A 21,110-nucleotide genomic window follows, 5' to 3' on the forward strand; every position below is an offset into this window, starting at 1 on the left:
AGATGCTTAGAAGAAGTAGGGTACTGGTACAGTTACACGGCAAAGGGGGGGGGGAGGGAGCCTGTGCTTACTCGGAGTTCTAGTTTTGAATATTAATGACTCTGCCACTTACTCTCTTTTACCTTGACTCAGTTCCTCCTAGCCTCCTTTTTCCCACCTGTAAAATGGGCAGGAAAATCTTTAATCTATAGGGTGCCTGTGAGGTAGGAACATAAGTTTTAAAAATTGACCCAATTTAAAAACAAAAATATTTATTAAGTAAACATACCACGGTACATGGCTATTACAAAACAATGACAAGGAGGATAAGCAAATGAACAAGTTCAGAATGTGCTGTATTAGCACAGAAACATAGAGAAGGTTATTTGATTGAAGGTGCTAGACCCCCATCCAAATGAGTTTAAGCAAGAAGGAATCCTGCCAAGAAAACATCTCGGGACTCAAGGGAAAGCATGCAGGAATGAAATGCTCTCTCTGGCCCTGGGAAGCTGTGTATTCTCGTCTCTCCAGGCTCCAGTGCAGTGATTCTCAACCTGTGGGTCGAGAGCACTTTGGCAAACCTCTCTCTCCATAAATATCTACATTACATTATGATTCATAACAGTAGCAAAATTAGTTATGAAGTAACAATGAAAATAATTTTACAGTTGGGGGTCGCAAAGCATGAGGAATTGTATTAAATGGGTTGCAGCATTAGGGAGACTGAGAACCACTGGAAGTGGTTCCTCTCCGGCCTCTGCTTTGCCTGGCACATCTGCCTTCTCTGAAGCCATTTGTCTGCCCAGGTGGCCACCCAAACCACTCACTTTACACACAGACATGGTCACAGCTCCGGAGTTTAAATGACTTCAGTACGTGGCTCGTAAATCCCCAACAGCATTTTGAATCCACATGTCCAACTCTCACCCCTTCAATTCCTATCAGAAGATCGCAGGGAGTCAATCAAGAGTCAGCTGAGCATGCTCTGCTCATTGGTAACAGCCCCGTAGTGAGGTAGGCCGCACCTCCCAGCTAATAACACTAAGAGGCAGAAAGTCGAATTCCCACTTCCTAGACAGCACCAAGCACAGATGGGCCTTGAGCCTGAGTTTGTAAAATGCCAAAGTTCAAGTGTGTTGCTTTTGCTACCTAGTCACCTTCAGCTAGGGACAGCCCATGGCCATCACCCCAAACCCAAGCAGGTCACCAGCCTATTGGAACAAGCCCATGCTTGTCTGGCAGACAGGAATCAACTGACCCAAAGTCAAGGGAACACTAGCTGGAAGGGGACGCTGGCTGGAAGGGGACACTGGCTGGAAGGGGACACTAACTGGAAGGGGACACTGGCTGGAAGGAAGAACATTTTTTAAAAAATATTTTTATGGTTTATTTAATGTGCATTGGTGTGAAGGTGTCAGATCCCCTGCAACTGGATCTTCAGACAGTAGGGAGCTGCCATGTGGGTGCTGGGAATTGAACCCAGGTCCTTAGGAAGAGCAGTCAGTGCTCTTAGCCACTGAGCCATCTCTCCAGCCCCCAAGAACATGTTTTTTAAGGAATGCAAGGCTCAGGGAACCAGGAAAATTTCTCAGAGTTCTGAGTCTGCGGTTTCTGCTCCTGTTCAGAGAGCAGGAGAGGACCTTGCGTGAATGTAATAGTTCATGTGTCTTGAATCTAAAATACCCGGCACCTCCACGGGGCCATGTTTGTTTTGCTCTGTTACGTTATTTTGTATGTATATTTATGCGTATATGGGGGAGGCGGGGCATGTGCATGACAGCATGCATGAAGAGGTCAAAGGACAACCTGCAGAAATCTGTTCCCATTCCACCATGTGGGTTCTGGGATCGAACTCTGATTGTCCATGTTAGCAGCAAGTGCCTTTACCTGATCTCACTGGCCCAGGGCCGTGGTCTGTGTGTTCATTCTCCCATTATTGGTGTTATTATGGGAGCCTGTGGAACCGGTAGGAGGTAGGACCTGGCTGTAGAAATGGGCGGCTGGCAGGGGGCTTCTGAAGATTGCACCCAGCCCCAGTTTAAAGTGCTGCTTTGTCTCCTGGCTCACTGCCACATGAACAACCTCTGCCTCCTGTTCCTGCCACCAATAGTCTGAGCTGCCCAGGCAGGCCTTGGTTGCCATGATGGAGTAAAGTCTTCTGAAATTGTGAGCCAAATAAATCTCTCCTTCCATAAGTTGTTTCTGACAGAAGGGCTGGGCACAGCGAGTGAAGTGTGACTAACACACTTGTCAAAAGTCACCATCAGGTGTTTAGAGGTCACCAAAAGAAGCTGCAGCCTGCCCGCAGTTGAAACTGCAGGGTCCTGAGGGAGCTATCTCTCTCCTAGACTCTCAGGCCTGGGTGGAAACTCAGCTGCCTCGGGAAATTCGCTCCCATCCTAGCTTCTGGTCAGCTTTTGTATTATTTCCTCTGGTTACATTTGAGATAAATTTCTGGGTCATCAGAGGCTTCCATCAAACCACTTCCTCTAGAAGTATCACAGAGACCTTGTACCTGTGGGTGGAGAAGGCAGGGCGCCATCCCAAACCCACTGTTCCCACAAAGATCTTCCACAGGACCAGTGAAGCGTTGTTCGCCCATAACTTCTTCCCTGCCTGCAGCAGGAGGCAGTGCCCAATACTAAGGCTGCGGCCCCAGTCAGAGAACTAGGTAACTCAGAGTCTAAGCCCAAAGTTTGGCCCTAGTCGGGATGTCAGATTCAGAAGCTCTGGATGAAGCCATAAGCCACAGTCGCTAGTTTTAACCCACGGATGAGTAAAAAGGAGCATTCAAGTTCGGTATTTTCCAACAAGCTGGCAGTGCCGTCAACCAGCGTCTTGGTGAGAAAGGAACCGCTGCACTCAGTGGTCCGCTATGGTCCCAGGAGGGGTTGTCCACAAGCAGAAACCTCTCACCTCCCATCTCAGGCTGGGTCCACGGAAGAGGAGACTCTGGGTCTGTCTTTAATAAGACAGAGATTAATTTTTTAGCAACATGACAGGAGTCTGGTCGGCCGGCACCATCACTTCGGTGCCGGTGTCAGTAGTGGCCCGGGAGCACTTCCGGCTACTGCGTATGTTGTAAAACTTTTCGCTGAGGTGCTTTCGGAACTTCTTGGTAAGAAAGCAGTAGATTACAGGGTCTAAGACACAGTTGGTGCTGAGGAGGCAAAGGGTGATCTGATGGGCATCATTAATAGCCTGGTGGAAGTTGGTCTGGTAGCCCAGCTCTGCAAGGGTCCAGGGCAGCTGGACCATGTGATGGGGCACAAAGCAGATAATAAACACCGCCAAGACCGTGCAGACCATCCACAGCGCCCGGCGCTTCACTTCAGGTTTGCGTTGCTGCCGTACCTGCCGTGTGAGCAGCGTATGGATGATGACCAGGTTGCAGTAGAGGATAAGAAGGAAGACGAGGAAGAAACAGAATGCGATGAAGACGTGAACCACAAGGATCGGCACACTGCGCGGCTCATAGTGCTCAAAGCAGCGGGTGATGTTGCCTAAGCCATCCTTTGTACGAACCACGTTGGTGGAGTCTGTGGCCAGGAAGTAGGATGCAGTAGCCACGATGGATATCCAAATGACCAGGCACAAAGAGATGCCACGCTTGCGGGTGGTGGCCTGAGCAGTCTTGATGGGATAGGCCACTGCCTGGTAGCGGTTATAAGTGATGACACCCAGAAAGGCCACACTACAGTAGGTATTGATGAAGAAGAGGCAGCCGGCCAGGTTGCACAGGAATTTGGGTAGAATCCAGTTGCCTTCATTGTAATAGTAGACAATCCACAGCGGGAGGGTGATCAAGAAGAGCAGGTCGGCAACGGTGAGGTTCACCATGAAGATCTTTATCTCGTTCAGTTTCTTGGAAGGGTACAAGCGGGCAAAGACCCACAGCACATAGGTATTGGCAATCACCCCCAACACAAAGATGACACTGTAAACAATGGGAAAGAGGGTGTATCGAAACTCAGAATCCACACGGGAGGATTCATTCTGCTCCATTGCTCTGGGCTGGAAGGGTCACCTGATCATGGGGTGCTGTATATGCCTGGAAGAACATGCAAAGATTCTGGTTAATAAACAGCCAACGAGGGACTCCCTTACCTCAATTGCAAGGCTCCTTGCTTCACTTTGAATGTTAGAGACCTCTCTAGAATTCATGTTGAAATTTAATCCCAAGGATTAAGAGAGAGTTAATGAAGGCAGAGCCTACATAAATACGCTTAGCTGCCTATGAGATGATTCAGTAGCTAGAGGCACCAGGCGCCAAGTCTGGTAGCCTGAATGGATCACCAGGACCTACATGGAAGAAGCCAAGAACAGATTGTACTAGTCACCTGACTTCTGTGTGTGTGCCTCTGTGTGTGTGTGCTGTACATCTGGTGTACGTCGGTGCTGTAACTCCAGTTCCAGGGGATCTGATGCCCTTTCTGGACCTGCACCAGGCACCAGGCACACACATGGTGCAGAGACATGCAGACAAACACTCACGTGCATAAAATAAATAAAATTAAAAGGGTATTAAAAAGTTCATATTGCAAAACGTTTTAGGATAGGCCCACACACCTGTAGTGGAATTCACTTGACAGGCAGAGGCGGGAGGATGGTTTGAAGCCATCCTGGTCTAGGGAAGGAGTTTTAGGACAACTTAAACTACATAATGATACTCTGCCTCAATTTTTTTTTTTATCCAGTCAACAGATAAACAGCTATAGCACAGTGGTCTGTTACTTGGCATGTATGTGACCAAGGGTTGGACCTCCAGCCTACTACCCTCCTACTCCACCCAAAACCCAACACATCAAAACTATAAACGTCCTTCAATATGACTGGCCAGTGCCAATTCAAGAGTCAGTGTCATGAAAGTCAAGGAAAACTTGAGGAACTGTCAGAGATTATCGGAGACTGAACACCCATGTGGCCAGGCACAGTGACTCACATACATAATTTCAGCACGTGGGAGGCTGAGGCAAGAGGGTTAAGTGAATATCAGGCCAGCCTGGGCTACATAGTGAGTTGAAGACTAGTCTGGGCTACAGCATGAAACTCTGTCTCAAAACATAAATAGATCACACAAGCACACATACACACAGAGAGAGAAAGAGAGAGAGACAGAGACAGAGACAGAGACAGAGAGACAGAGAAAGAGAGGCAGAGAGACTAAATGCAATTTAGAATCCTGGATTTTATCTTGGAACAAAGTAAACATTTAACTAGAGAAAAAAATTTGATAAATTTCAAATAACATCCATAAGTTAGTTATTAATGTTGCCTTAACATGAACTTCCTGGGGCTGGGAGTGAAGCTCGGTGAGGGAGTGCTCACTCTGATACGTGTTATCTTGGGTTCCACCTCCAGAACTGAAAAAAAAAAAAAATTGGTTCTCTGTTTTGAGAACTGTATTTGAGGTCTGTAATACTAGGGAAGGCTGGCGGAGGGAAAGTATGGCTCCTATTTTGCACTCTCTTACAACTCCATCTTTAAAAAGTCCTGACGTTAGCTGGGTGGCTACAGGTGGAGGCACAGGTGTGCAGCTCCAGCATTTGGGAGGCTGAGGCAGGAGGTTCAAGGTCATCCTCAGCTGCACAGTGAGTTTGAGATCAGCCTGGGCTGCCTTAGATCCTGTCTCAGGCACGACTCCCATCAAAAAGTATCCTGGAGTTATTTCAAGACAAAAATCTAGATGCATTAAAGATTAAAGCTAAGCACGGTGGCACAGACTTTTAATCCTAGCGCCAGAGAGGCAGGTCTCCGTGAACTGAAGGCCAGCCAGAGCTACACAGTGAGAGTTTGCCTCAAAAATAAAGAAATGAGGGCTGGAGAGATGGCTCAGTGGTTAAGAGCACTGACTGCTCCTCTAGAGGACCCGGGTTCAATTCCCAGCAACCACATGGCAGCTTGCAGCTGTCTGTAGCTCCAATTCAAGAGAATCTGACAGCATTATACCAATGCACATTAAATAAACTTTAAGAAAAAAAAATAAAGAAATGAAATAATCCTTTACCCTAAAAATAAATAAATAAAACAGTCCTTTATTCCACTTCTCAAACTCTACTTCATAGTTTCCCCACTGTCCATTCTCCTTCAAAGCTATGTTCTCCCTTTATCTTATAAAGGCTACAGAGTGGATGTCACCTAGCCAAGGTCACACCTCTGTTCCAAAGTGGAATAGGGGTCCTGCTCTTAACTTGAATTCTGTTCCCAACACCCTTGTGGGTGACCCACAAGTGCCTGTAATTCAGTCCAGGGATATTTACACTCACATGCCTATAACACACGCACACACACACACACACACACACACACACACACACACACATACTATTTATAGAAAACCAGAGTGGTCTGGATCTCAAAACCATTTGTTCCCCCATCCATCCATCCATCCATCCATCCATCCATCCGTCCAACAAAACTCTCTGAGCACCGACTCCCATTGGGTGTTGAAGGCAAAGCCTTGCTTCAGGGAGCACATCCTGAGGAGAACAGCTGAAGGAATTCAGAGAGCTGCCACACAAAGAGCAAATGGGGGGCTGACAGGAAGAGCAAAGAGATCCGGGAAACAGAGAGCACTTCTGTGAAGGCCTAGATGAGGATAGTGTAAACATTGCAAGAGAGATGTGCTTTGTGCATGGTGCCAGGACTGAGGGAAGCCACTACATGTCCCCTGCCCTGCCCTCCAGCCCTCCAGCTGCCACTCCGCTTGCACCCTGGGCCACCTTCCCAACAGTCTCCGGCTAGAGTGGCTTCTCTGGAAGGACTTCAGACCTATCCAGGCCTCCCAGTTCCAAAATCCTCAGTGAACCTGCTGCCTAGAAGGCTCTTGCTCTCTCTCCTTCCCTCCCTCTCCTCCTCTATTTCTACCTCCCTTTCTACCCTCCTTCTGAATGCTGACAGAAACCAAGGCTAAGGCAAGGGCTCAACCTCGAAGCTACAGATTCTGGTTAGTTCCCCAACTTGATGGGCCTAGAGTCGTCTTCTGACCTGAGAACTTCAACTGAGAAATTACCTAGATCAGATTGGCCTGGGGGTATGTCTATGGGAGATTGTCTCCATTGTTAATTGATGGAGCTCTCTGGGATCCTTACCATCCCCTAGGCAGATGATACTGAACTCTATAAACAGCCAGCAAGCAGCATCCTCCGTGGTTTCTGCTGTACTTCTTTGACTGTGAAATGAGTTCCTCGGTTGGAGATAACCCTGTGGAATAGCAAGCTGTTCTCTGCCTTTCAGCTTCCTGCCTTGACTTTCTTCAATGGCAGACTAGGGTAGGCCAAGCAAATCTATTCCTCTTCTACATTGTTTTTGGTCAGATTCTTTTTTGGGGGGGGGGGAGGCTTTGGTTTTTTTGTTTTGTTTTTGTTTTTTCCAGATAGGGTTCCTCTGTGTAGCCCTCGCTGTCCTGGAACGCACTCTGTAGACCAGGCTGGTCTTGAGCTCAGAGACCCTCCGGCCTCAATTCCTGGAGTGCTGGGATTAAAGGTGTGCACCACCACAGCCCAGCTTGGTGAGGATGTTTATCAAAGCATCAGAGAAGAAACTAAAACAATCCCCATTCCTCCATTCCTTTCACTTGGCCGATTTCCACTCACGATTCAGACCTCATGTTCTTCATAGAGGCTGAGCCACCTGTGAGAACCAGAAACTGTCTTCTCAACATTTATTCCCAGAACCAAAACCTAATGCACAGGAACAAGCGAGAAACCTTGTTAATGACACCCATCCCTTCCGGAGCCTTCCGCAGGGAAAACACTTGAAAGAGACTAAATACAAGTACATTTAAAGGGACAATTGGCTGCCATGAAACTTTATTGAAAACATTTTTTATGTCTCTGATCTATCTAGCAGAACAGTAATTTATATGTCAAATCCATAGGTCTCAGAATTCCTGATAAATCATAATAATTTTAAATATCTTAATATTTAATAATTTTAATTTTTAAAAAATAAATAATTTTAAATAATGATATTTTTAATTTAATATTTTGAAATAATTTTTTAAATTTTTAAATAAAAAATAAAAATTCATTCTGAGTCATACTATAAATTATATTGCCAGTTATTTTAAATAAATAACTTTAAATAATAATTGTTTTAATTTAATAATAATTTAATCATAATAATTTAATAAGACACAGAGAGAGGCAAGATGGGCATGCTGTACTGAGAAAGTACCAACTCAGGTGGCAAAGTGTAGGTAAAAATATGTGTTAATTGAAAATGTAAGAGTTAGCTGGTAATAAGCCTGAGCTATCGACTGAGCATTTATAATTAATATTAAGCCTCTGTGTGGCTACTTGGGAGTGACTTTTGGTACAGAAACTTCTGTCTTCAAAACCCTGACTCGAAAAACAAAAACAGAACAAAACAAAAAAATAGACCAGAATAGCATTGAAATCATGACACTCTTCCTGCCTCAGCCTCTCAGGTGCTGAGACTACATGAGTGAGTTATCATACCCAGCGACCAATTTCCTTTTTAACTATGTCCCATCTGCACTGACAGTGCAACAGCAATGGTGAGCAACTGTCAGGCTCCTAAGCACAGATCCAGTGACACCAGATTACAAAGGCAAACAGTGACTTCTTCACAACCAAGGACTTGAAGGGTAAAAACAGATAAATATTCAGCTGGTTTTGGTGGTACACACCTTTAATCCCAGATCTCGGGAGGCAGAGGCAGGAAGATCTCTGTGAGTTCAAAGCCAGCCTAGTCTACAGAGCAAGTTTTAGGACAGTCAGGATTACACAGAGAAACCCTGTCCGGGAAGGGGGAGGGGGGGAGAAAAAACAGGAGGCTGAGGCAAGAAGATCAAGAGTTCAAGACCAGTCTCAGTTACATAGAGAGTTTGAAACCAATCTAGGCTATACTCAAACAAACATAAAAACAAAAACCACAATAATAAAAAATGCATGCATATATAAACACTTAAAATTTTTAAATGTCTTTGATAAATCAAGAAAGTTATCTGTTTAAACAGCTTTACATTTATTTATTTATTTATTTAGAGTATGTGTGCCTGTGTACGCGAGTGCCGTGGTGTACACTAGTGCCATGGTGTACGTGAGTGCCATGGTGTACGCGAGTGCCGTGGTGTACACTAGTGCCGTGGTGTACGTGAGTGCCATGGTGTACACTAGTGCCGTGGTGTACGCGAGTGCCATGGTGTACGCGAGTGCCATGGTGTACGCGAGTGCCATGGTGTACGTGTGTATACAAGTGCCATGGTGTACGCGAGTGCTGTGGTGTACGCGAGTGCCGTGGTGTACACTAGTGCCGTGGTGTACGTGAGTGCCATGGTGTACGTGAGTGCCATGGTGTACACGAGTGCTGTGGTGTACGCGAGTGCCGTGGTGTACACTAGTGCCGTGGTGTATGTGAGTGCCATGGTGTACACGAGTGCTGCCGTGTACATGAGTGCCATGGTGTACACGAGTGCTGCGGTGTACGCGAGTGCCGTGGTGTACACTAGTGCCGTGGTGTACGCGAGTGCCATGGTGTACGCGAGTGCCATGGTGTACGTGTGTATACAAGTGCCATGGTGTACGCGAGTGCTGTGGTGTACGCGAGTGCCGTGGTGTACGTGTGGAGGTGAGAGAACAGCTTTTATAAGTTGGTTTTTCCTTGCACCACATGGGACCCAAGAATCATCTGGTCATCTCTTACACCTACCGAGCCATCTGTTCAACCTGTAAATTATCCTTTTTACTAAACCTTAAGCATTAAGCATGCATCTTTTCAATACTCTGTGTGAGATGGATAACATCTACAAAAGGCTTCCGCCGCAAACAGGACTATAATGTGGTCTGCCAGAGGGAAGCATCTATGCAATAATTTGATCTGCTAGCTGACCTTGCCTCTGAATCATCCTGGCAGAGGAAAGAAAGACTGGGCTACATGTGACCCTTTATCAAAGAACCAAAACAGTCAGACAAACAAATGCATACTTTCAGGGAGCCTAATTGGGAAGAAGAACAGATCATGGGAGGGAGACAAGAGAAGGTAATGGGGTGAATGTGGTCAAAATGCATTCTAAACGTGCATGAAAAGCTGTAATGAAACAGATTTATTATTCTGTGTAATTCATGCACACTAATTTTAAAAAGTTTTTCTGTGTAGCCTGGCTGTCCTAGAACTCACTCTGTAGACCAAGCTTACCTCAAATTCACAGAGATCTGCCTGCCTCTGCCTCCAGAGTGTTGGGATTAAAGGTGTGCACCACCTCCCGACTTCATAAAAATATTTTTAAAGTCAAAGAAAAACGTCTCCAATTATCTGATAGAGCCCTCTGTCCGAGCTCGAGCCCTCTGGGCTCAGGGGTAGAGCAGGTACTCTGTGTGTGCAAGGCCCAAACTCCCTCCCCAGCACAAGACAGGGAAAAACCTTCCTTTCACCAGTACATGGCTACGCAGCAACCACCGTTTCCTGCAAACAAAGCAGCTTATCACCACACAGCGAATGTGGAAGCGGCTGTGAGATCCCCCCCCCCGCCCCCGCTGTCTCTTATTTAATCCGACATTAAAGAGCTTTGTAAACAATGTCCAGCAGATGCCACTCTTTTCCCTGAACTGTTTATTTTATAAAATCCTGCTGTTTTCTGAAAAAAAAAAATCATTATTTATGTTAAGCTACGTTAGTTTGGATTTGGTTTGGTTTTTTTGTGTTGTTTTAGAAAATCCTAGCTGTAATGTTTCCTCCCACACACACACTCCCGCACTGGAGCTCAGACCTGGGGTCTTAGCCATGCTAGGCAAGATCTCTGAGGATAAGCTACATCCCAGCCCACATGGAAAACAGCAGTAGGTATAACCCACGAAGCACAAAGGTCTTGAAACTGCCAGTCAGTAAAGACACACCAGAGACCAGAAAATATGCATAGCCCTGGCCCATAGTCTCAGCTCCTCTCCTTGGGAGTCAAGATGTCCCCTCTTCTGAGCCTTTCCTCTGTCCTGCTGGAACCCCCCAACTGTGTGGCTCCTGAGGTGGGAAGCATTTCTGATCTAGCTCTATCTGAGAAGGGCAAGGAGCAGGGGCAGTACACAGCTGGGCTGTTCAGAGACAGATGTGGGGAAATCGTGTCCCTACCCACTACCCACACAGGAAGTCCCTTCCTTCTTGTGGGTCTGAGCACCAGTTACTAAGACAATGATGACTGTCTCCAGAAAACTCCCGTCAGAGGGTTAGCTTAGGACATCGTGGGCCCTGCCCTGTCATGCCTGCCTAGGCTGAGAAAGCCAAGGGCTAGGTGAGTGAGGCGCACCCAGGATGTACCCAAAGAAGCACCAAAATTTTAATGTATCAACCTGAATTACTTCAGTAGGATTGTTTTTCAGCAGCAGGGGTGAAATCCAGGAACTCGTGAGTACTAACCAGGCACTCCACCTCTGAGCTGAACCCCGAGTTCTTCCTTAGCTCTTTTGGTTTCACTAAGTTGTGAGAACGCATTGAACTTGGGACTCTGATGAGCTGGGACCAGGCCTACAACACCAAGCCCAGCTCACCACATGCTGTAGATAGTGATTTCTTTCTCTGCTTTGCTTTGTTTTGAGACAGGGTTTCTCTGTGTAGCCCTGGCTGTCCTGGAACTCACTCTGTAGACCAGGCTGGCCTCCAACTCAGAGATCCTCCTGCCTCTGCATCCTGAGTGCTGGGATTAAAGATGTGCACCACCATGCCTGGCTTAGATACTGATTTCTATGCCATTTCCTCACCGTGAAGGAAGACGCTTCCTGAGAGCAGAGACTAAACCGTTTTTATTTCTTCACTCCCAGTGTCCGCAGCCAGCAAATGAATAAATGAAGCACTAAGCCACTGGCCACAATTTCAAAGAAAAGATTTTCTGGGGAGGCAAATGGGGGGAGGGGTAAAATGAAGTGGGAAGAATGGGGTTTCTCCTGCCATAAAGATATCATTTATCATTTATTTGGTTTATCATTTCTTTACTTGTAAGTGGCTTTAGGCAAGTGATGTGGCTCTTGGAGCTTCTGTCTCTCCAGGTGAAAAAAAAATCTTACAGTGGGAACTTGGGCTCAGTTGTGGAACACTGCAGGTTTGATACAGGAAACCCTAGTTCTGATATCCAGCACCACATCAGTGTAGGCATGGTGATGCACACCTGTAAAAGCTCAGGGTCATCCTTAACTAAGTAGGAAGCTAGAGGCCAGGGAGTCTAGCCTGGGCTAAGGAGTCTGTCTTTAAAAAAAATATCTCACTGGGAATGGTGGCACATGCCTTTAATTCCAGCACTAGGAAGGCAGAGGCAGATGGGTCTTTCTGAGGTTGAGGCTAACCTGGTCTACAAAGAGTTTTAGGACAGCCAGAGCAATGTAGAGAGATCCTGATTCAAAAAATAATAATAATAAAATAGAATAAATCTGACACTTCTAACAAGGCCCAAAGATGAGAGAACACAATGACTAAAAGCGGACCTGAGCCCAGCTGGTCAGCTGTTCTTCCTCTCCCAGGTGGCTCATCTATTTGGAGCCAGAGGAACCTAACTGTGGGTACCCACAGACCCAGAGCTCCACATACCAGCTCTTCCCAGCTCGAGACAGTCTCTAGTTCATGCCAACACAGCTTTCAACAGCTCTGGAAAACACCTGCGTCCTTGGTCCGTGGACAGGGCTCCCATCAGTGCCCAGGCTGCTGCCCCTTGCAGTGTGGTAAATAAAACTTTCTGTTTAAAAAAAAAATAGCTTTTTAATTTAACTTGAAAAAGCAAGCTGAGAAAGCATAGACACTTAGAAGGAGGGGGAGGCTTGAACCATGAACCGCTCAATTTAACCTTGGGCATGGTTCCCTGAAGGGTCAAAGCTGAACAACTGCCCAGGCCCCACCCTCAGGTGGGAGCAGGTAAGTCTAGGAAACAGCGGGATCCTGCCATCTAGATCTCTACCCCATACCCACCAGCAATGCTAGCAGCCCTGAGGAAAGGGCTCCCTGCCAGGACAGTGAGAAGGGAGGCACCATCGGGGGCTGGACAGAAGGAAGAATGCCCTGGTTAGTGCCCGGAATAGACACTGGGCTGGAAAGCTGGGTTCATCATCGGGCCAGCCCTGTTTTGTGAAGTCAGTTGAGGGCAAGGGTAGAAATGTCTAAATATTTATACTGTAAATCAGACTCGTAGAACTTCGCTCACAAATCTTGCATCTCCTTGCAAACCCTCAGGCCTGAAGGTGCATTCACCAACAGGGCGTGGACTAGAAGTTGTATAGAGAGGAGAAGCCATGCCTTCCACTTGGGTACCACCACTTGGAGTCAACTGCCCCTTGCTCGGTTGCAAGTGCTGGAACAGAGCCTGCCCACCTCCACTCAGGACCCTGGACGCCCTTCACTAGAGAAATCTCAGGCATTGGTTCTTAGCAGGGATCGTATATCTTATGAAAATGTGTTTGTACTCATCTTCTTCTAGATGAGACGCCTACGGTTCCAGGAAAGAGTGTGGGATTAGAAAAGAAAACAGATCTGTCCATTTTCACAAAGTTGGGAAATGGCAGACTGGGACTCTCCAAAGCCACGCTGTGGTCCAGCTGGGAGCCAGTTGCCCCTTGACTAACATCTCAGGGTTTGCAGATCTGCCCTAAGACCTGGGAAGAGTTCAGATGCCTGTCAGGAGTCAGGCGGCATGGTGGCTCGAACCTTTGGTGCCTGTAATGGTCTGTGATGTCCCTTTAAGAGACAAGCCATGCCCACTCCCTCCCCCATTCCCCCATTCTGCCTAAGCAAGCTGATTTCTCTCTCTCTCTCTCTCTCTCTCTCTCTCTCTCTCTCTCTCTCTCTCTCTCTCTCTCTCTCTCTCTCTCTCTTTGTCTCTCTCTCTCTCTGTCTCTCTCTCTCTCTCCTCTCTCTCTCTCCTCTTCTCCCTTTTCCCCTCAATAACCCACTAAATAAATAAAATATCCAACCTCTCACTCTGCATGGATACCCATCCATCTGTCACTCCTCATGGGACTGGCTGCTCCGTTGAGGTCTCTCACCCACCATGTGACTCCCTGCCTGAGACTCTCTGTCCCTCATGACCTACTCAGCCACTTGGGGAACTGCGCAGTCCCTGCCTCTGACTGACTACTCTCAGGACCTGCAGCCTGCTGCCTGCTGCCACTTGGGGGACCTGCAGCATGGTCTAGGGACCGGCTGCCCGCTGCAGCCACTTGGGGACCTGCAGCATTTTACTTTGATCATAACAGTACCAGCACTAGGGAGGTGGATGCAGGAGGATCTACTTTGAGGTCTACGTAGGGAGGGAGTTCCAGGCCTGCCAGTGCTACACAGTGAAATTTTGTCTCAACAAAATAAAACTACCAAATGCTGGCAGGAAAAAAATTCCTTCATCCAGGACCCTGCAGCTTTCTTTCCACCCTGAAGTCAGGAAGAAAATGAGCAAAGAGGAGGGTGGATCTGCTCTGCATCCAGCTAACTCCAGCCCTACTGGACTGAGCTGGGTTAAATCCTCATTCAACCAGGAAACCCTCTCTTGTCTCTGAGAGTCTATGTCCTTATTAGCAGTGTGAATATTGTATTTGTTTTGTTTTGTTTACATGGGGTCTCATTATATAGCTTTGGCTGGCCTGGAATTTACTAAGCAGGCTAGGCTGGCCTTAAATGCACAAGGATCCTCCCAAACTCTGGTATTAGAGGTGTGCACCGCCACTTCCAGCTTGCAATATGAATGTGTTTATTTATTTGTATACAGTATTCTCTCTGCATGCATGCCTGAACAACAGAAGAAGTCATCAGATCTCACTATATAGATGGCCATGAGAGTCACCATGTGGTTTCTGGGAATTGAACTCAGGTCCTCTGGAAAAGCAGCCGGTGCTCTTAACCTCTGAGCCATCTCTCCAACCCTCAATATGAATGTTTTTAAATGGACTTAAAGTCAGGCGTGGTGGTGTGCCCCTGATTTCCAATACTCGGAGGGTAGAGGCAGGAAGAACAGCAGATGAAGGCCAGACTTGACTACCCGGTCAATTCAAGGGCTGCCTGAGCTACAGAAGCTATAGTATGAGGCCTTTTAAAAAGGGGCTGGGGAGGGGTGTAAAGGAATGAGCCATGATGGTATGTACCAGTATTTTCAGCATCTGGGACACTGGAGCAGAGGGTGCCTTGTGTTCTGGGACACCTTGGTCTACACAATATAGAGCTATATAGTGAAGGTCTCAAAACAAAACAAAACAAAAAAGCAAAGACAAGACCCCAAGTTTGGTTCTTACACTGCGAAACACCAGAGGGAGGGGGGAGTAAAGGACCAAAATAGTTGTTTCTCTACAGAAGACACAGCTAGCCAGGCAGTGGTGGCGCACACTTTAACCCCAGCACTCAGGAGGCAGGTCCGTCCACAGAACCCACATGGTGAAGGGAACAGCTGGCTTGTCTTCTGACCCCCACACATGGCATGGCTCATAGGCAAGCACATGCATACACATATATAGACAAGGAAATGTAACTTTAGAGTAAGATCTTCTAGTCTTAGAAGAGGTCATGTGTCCACACACAGCACATGTACAACACACACACAGGAAAATAGGAGAAAAGTGTTGAGCCTATAGTAGGTGCTCAATAAACAAATGAGTTCCCTCCTGTTCTGACTTCCCCACTGCCTCTTGTTGGTTTCCTGGCTGGGTCAGCCAAGGTGGTCAGACCCTTAGTATCCCCTCACAGTGTTCTCATTGCCATTTCTCCAAGATGTGAGAAGAACTGAGGCCAAATGAAGGGATCAAATATCCTGACCATGAAGATTCCACACCAGATTCCCTGCAGTCACGGCACTGTGCTGAACAAAATGGATATCTTTGATAAGGACAGAATCCCAGGGCTGGCGCCAGAATGAGCCAATTTTCCCAGTTGCTGGGGATCCTACCTTGATTCAGGTGTGACTCTGTGTGTGTGTGTGTGTGTGTGTGTGTGTGTGTGTGTGTGTGTGTGTGTGTGTCAGCAGAGGTCAGCTGCTCTGGGTGTTGTTCCTCAGGTTCAGTCTTTTGAGTCAGGGTTTCTCACTGGTTAAATTTCCCCTCTTCATATGCCAAATGATGAGAATTTAAAAAGCCTATGGCTGGATGTAGTAGTGGTACACGCCTGTAACCCCAGCATTTGGGGGATAGGGGCAGGAGGATCAAAAATTCAAGTCCCAGCCTGATCTACATAGCAAGTTGGAGGCCAGCCTGGATTGCACAAGACCCTGTCTCAAAAATAAATAAATGAATAGACAAATAAATAAATATAAATAAATAAAATCAAAATCTTTCTATGGGGTGTTGTTACCAAATACAATGTCATTAACGAGTTACTAGATTGTTCTAGCAGCAGAAAGGAATTTGTATGCAATGGTCAGCGGAGACAGGTACTCACACTCTAAAGGGACTGTCTCTCCTAGTAGGCTGGGAGCCTGAGTGCTTACTAAGGTCAAACAATTGGGGGTGGGGGCGAAGGGAAACATCTGCAGCCATCCAAACCTTCCAGAAGATTTCCAGGAACATTGATGTCCCTTTCTTCTCTTCTCTCTTCTGGGCATGGCCCAGCTTTGTCATGGCAACCGGCAGGGATTTATTTATCATCACAAAGATCTCAAGGTTGTCTAGAGTGCCAGCATGGCGCCCAGACCAGTTGTCTGGGGCCCTTTGCTTCAGTGTGTGAAGACCTGTGGTCATCCGATGGCCAACAGCTGGGCGCACGTGGCCATTGGGCTTTTGCCTTTTTGCAAGCAAGCAGCGTCAGATTGGCAGAACAAGGCGCTGTCGGTATTTTCACGGTTCTGACTGGTGACTTTGTTTTAATGGCCAAGGGAGCTGCTCCCTTCCCACTGTCCTCACAGGGCAAACCCACAGGGCACCACACCATCTGAGAAGCCTCCAGGGCTGTCAGAGGGAAAGCTCAGTCGCTGGAGCCAAGGGAACAACGGTCTCAGCCATGCGACCCACCCACCGCTACCTTGAAGACTCCCTCAGGCAGAACCTGGGGTGCCTTGAAGAACCCCAGGCAGATAAGAATCGGGATTTTTATCTGTACACTGGGGGGGGGGAGGTCAGGGGCTGGAGATCTGGCTCAGTGGTTAAGAGAACGGGCTGCTCTTCCAGAAGTCCTGAGTTCAATTCCCAGCACCCACATGGTGGCTCACAACCATCTCAGCACGGTCGTGAGATCCAATGCCCTCTTTCTGGTGTGCAGATAGATATATATGTAGACAAGAACATATATCCATAAAATAAATAAATAAATCTGTAAATAAAATAAGATAAAAAAATAAACTGGGGTGTCCCGCCAGCCTCCAGGAAGGACTGTGAAAGGGAAAAGGGAAGGGAGGACACAGGAGGCACAAGGCAAAGTCTGGAAGACAGGGAACACACTTGGGCTGTGTGAACTAGAAAGGGCTTTGCACAAATTCCTGACGAATTTCCTGGGTCAGGCGCTGATGTCTTCTCCAGAGCTGGTGGAAGGCCCAACTCCTGTAGAGCTGAACACCAAACCACAAATACAGACTCTAACCCGGGGGATCTCAATGCTGTGACCCCAACCATAAAATTATTCTCGTTGCTACTTCATAACTGTAATCTTGTTACTGTTATGAATTGTAATGCAAATACTAGTGGTTTCCAATGGTCTTAGGTGACCCCTAAAAAAGGGTCATTTGACCCCCCCCCAAGGGAGTTCTTAGAGGCTTCTTCCACCCTCATGATTCAGAGAAGTGGCTGCTCAGAGCAGCTGTGCTGGGGGCCTAGCATCTGCTCTTAGGAGCTGGTTCCACTTCCAGTGTAGACTCCTGTCCACAGAGCCCATCCAGCTGGGCTCCCAGACCCTAGCGGAGTTACTGCCCCATCCTGGGCCTGAGCCTCCATCCACTGAGTGGCCCTGAATGGAAAAGGACAGGGCAAAGGCCTTCAACAAGAGCTCTGCCGACCGAGAGAGGGGAGGTCTTTAATTCCCATAAAAAGATAAAAAGCCTGAAGAGGGAGGGGGTATGGGTGGAGGGGAGGGGAGGGAAGGGGGAGGAAGAGGGGAGGAGATGGAAATTTTTTAAATATAAAAAAATAAACCAAAAAAAAAGATAAAAAGCTGGGGAGAAACTGGAAGGAGTAGAGGCAGGGGAAATTGTCAAAGTAAATAAATAAGAATGAATAATAATAGTAATAATAAAGATAAAACAGACCCCATGCCTGGGACTTAATGCATCTCGACAATCAGGAGGGGACATTTGCCCAGGAGACACATCTGCTCACCACTGCCGGGGACTGGGAATCCCTTCTTGCCCAAGTCCTCACTGATCAGATGGAGTGATCAAGGTGACTGGGGTAAGGTCAACAGCTGGCTGATTGATCACTGTCCATCCCAAACAAGGACAGTTTTGACGCTACTATCTTTTCATCTACCTAGTAGATATTATTTGGAGGGGGAGTACTGGGGAGGAGGTCTCATCTCATGTAGCCCAGGCTGGCCTTCATCTTGCTACATAGCTAAGGCTAGCCTTGAATTCCTGACCCCACTGCCTCCGCCTCTGGAATGCTCGCCACACCCAGCTCAGTGCTTTTCCTGAGCAAACGTTACGCTAAGGGTGAGAAGACGCGGCGAGCAGCGAGATCTTCGGTATCAGCACAGTGGTGACACCATGTTCATACTGCCTATGGCAGCAAAGCACGTCCACCCGCCTTCTTCCTTCACCTCGCCACAAGACTGCAAAGTCAGGATTTTTAACCACAAAGGAGGAGTGAGGCCCTTCAAGTGCCCAAGGCTCCAGTTTATAAGCAAAACTGAAGCCACAGAAGGCTCAGATCAGTCACCTCCTTTTTCTGGGTACCCAGAAGAAGGGATTCCCTTTTCTCTGGAAGTCAACCCCTCCCCACTCCCATCATACTCTTTCTTGGGCCTTGACCATCTGGAGCACAGCTGCGGGGCCCCTTATCCCTCATTAGTGAACAAGGCCCTGACTAGCGGCTCTGGTTAGTCACCTTCACCCCACCCCAACACTTCCTGCCAGTGATGGACAGCCAGTACCACACTGGGCTCTGTCTGCAACACCTGAGAATTAACATCACAACTGTTTGTGGGCCTAGTCCTTTGTACCAGTGACCCAGTTATCTTCCTTGTCCTGCGGGAACGCAGCAGTGCGTGAGGTCCCAAGCACTCAGCCCTGTCCCAGACCCTTTTGCTCACCCTCCCCACCCCACCTGAGAAAGAGAAAGCCAGAAGGGGAGCAGACACAGAAAGGGCTAAAAACTTGGCCAAGGTCACACAGCTGTTAAACAAAGGGCAGTCGGCTGCTGGTGGTGCCCTAGCTTCATCTCAGAAAGACCATTTCCCTGGAAGGATCAGTCCCAAGAAACTCTGCCTAAATCAGGCCTAATGAAAGGGCAGAGAGGCCAACCCCTCAGAAGGCTGCAAGAGGGTTGAAAACCAAAGCCTGGGGCTGGAGAGACGGCTCAGGGGTTAAGAGCACTGGCTGCCCTTGGAGAAACCCCAGGTTCTGTTCCTGGCACCCACTTGGTGGCTCCCAACCAACTCTAACGCCAGTTCTAGGGACCTGGCCCCTTGTTCAGAGCTCCCTCAGCACCAGGCACACACATGGTGAGCATACGCACGGGCAGGCAGAACACTCGTGCACATAAAGAATGAATCTTTAAACAGTAAAAAGATAATCCAAGACTTGCCTGTATTGCGCAGTGAGATCAAGGCCAGCCTCAGCCGTTAGCGAGACGGGGTTGGTGAGATAGCTCAGTGTAAAGGCACCTGCTGCTAAGCCTGAGAATGAAATTCAGTCCCCAGACATAGATGCGGGAAGGAGAGAACCGACTCCCACAACCTGTCCTCTGACACACGACACACGTGTGCACTGTGACACACACAAACACATACAATAAGCAAATAAAATGTAATGAAAATCAGAGCGAGCTAAAGGCAGAGCTCCGTGGTAGAGCACTGCGCAGGCTCGCACACGGTCTAGGGTCTGGCCTGTTGTACAGCAAGGAAAAAAAAAACTTCTTTTAAACATTTTGGCCTGAGAAAGATGCCAGAATAGTTCTTTAAAAATCCAGCCACCAGTCCTCTTCTGTGTGGCCAGGGGCCATGACTTTGGCCTCCTGAGGACATCTGTGTAGAATTCTCCCTTGCCCAGCCAGGACTGGAAACTTCCTTACCTGTAACATTCAATGTAGGGCTCTGCGTGTCCCTCGGGGTCTAAGCCCCAGCTCTGTGTGGCAGCCTGGCAAATGCAGAAGTGAGGAAACACAGCATATCACTGCCAAGTCACCCCTGGAAGGAAACACAGCCACCCGGGGCCTCTCCAGCGGATGCCACAGGAACCTCCAAGCTGAGCCAGCCAGACCTGAGTACTGCAAAGGTTTCCTGCAGAGCAAGCAGGGGGCAGAGCTGGTGTAAGCAGTAGCTACTGGGCCAGGGTGTGTGGGGAGGGGAGAGAGGGAGGGGGAGGGAGGGAGGGAGGGAGGGAGAGAGAGAGAGAGAGAGAGAGAGAGAGAGAGAGAGAGAGAGAGAGAGAGAGAGAGAGAGAGGAGTAACCAAATAATCAGCGCAAGAAGGAGGGTGAGAGAGAGTCAGAAGGGAAAGGGAAAGGAGAGGGCAGGGGAACGAGATAGAGCGAGGAAGAAAGAATGATGTAAACAGGAACGCATGAGAGGAATGAGAGGGAGCAGAGACTGAGACCGCGGGTGTGAGAAGAGAGAAGGGACGAGCTACAGAGAGCATGTGCCAAGTAGGCACGGATGAACATCTGAGTGTGTGCGCCTCTCCGTAGGGCAGAGAGAAAGGGAGAGGCCACTAAATAGGAAAAGGATGGGAAGGGAGCACTGGAAGCACCGCTGTGCTCATTAAGACTGGGCAGGGCATCCCTGGTGACCAAGAAGCATCGGGCCCAAGAAGCCTGTCGGAACGCAGAGCTCGGGGCTGGAGGAAAGAGGAAACTTCTCAAGTCCCTGAGCTGGAGGTTGGCTGCAAGGGAGTTCATGGGAGTAGGAGAGGATGAAGAGGTGTGGGCAGCTGGGGTTGAGCCCTAGTGAGTGTGTAAGAAGGTGAGTCAGGGGAGGACTTCCAAGAGCACAAAGGAGCAAGAAGCCAGAGCCCTGTGCGTTGGTTTCCCTCTGTTTAACACTCCTTGCTTCAGCCAGCTAACCAGCGTACACAGAGCA

At 48.0% G+C, this 21,110-nt stretch overlaps 1 protein-coding gene across 3 annotated transcripts; it reads right to left on the reverse strand.

Annotated features, from left to right (window-relative positions):
- Window positions 1-234: 234 nt before the first annotated feature.
- Window positions 235-20,369, reverse strand: Ptafr (platelet activating factor receptor). 3 transcript variants are annotated; one of them, XM_038333450.1, is made up of 3 exons: window positions 20,106-20,369; window positions 12,514-12,658; window positions 235-4,030 (listed from the first exon to the last, which is right to left on the reverse strand). In XM_038333450.1, the coding sequence occupies exon 3, from the start codon at window positions 3,982-3,984 to the stop codon at window positions 2,959-2,961; it is 1,026 nt and encodes a 341-aa protein (XP_038189378.1). In that variant the 5' UTR covers window positions 3,985-4,030; window positions 12,514-12,658; window positions 20,106-20,369; the 3' UTR covers window positions 235-2,958. The 3 variants fall into 3 exon arrangements, with proteins under 3 accessions (XP_038189378.1, XP_038189379.1, XP_038189380.1); XM_038333451.1 differs by lacking the exon at window positions 12,514-12,658; XM_038333452.1 differs by lacking the exons at window positions 12,514-12,658; window positions 20,106-20,369 and adding an exon at window positions 7,071-7,628.
- Window positions 20,370-21,110: the final 741 nt, after the last annotated feature.

This window comes from Arvicola amphibius, chromosome 6, assembly GCF_903992535.2.
Source record: "Arvicola amphibius chromosome 6, mArvAmp1.2, whole genome shotgun sequence".
Taxonomy (NCBI): domain Eukaryota; kingdom Metazoa; phylum Chordata; class Mammalia; order Rodentia; family Cricetidae; genus Arvicola; species Arvicola amphibius.

Coding starts and splice junctions, on each gene's coding strand:
- Ptafr (XM_038333451.1), bottom strand. CDS start 3,984: ATGGAGCAGAATGAATCCTCCCGTGTGGATTCTGAGTTTCGATACACC.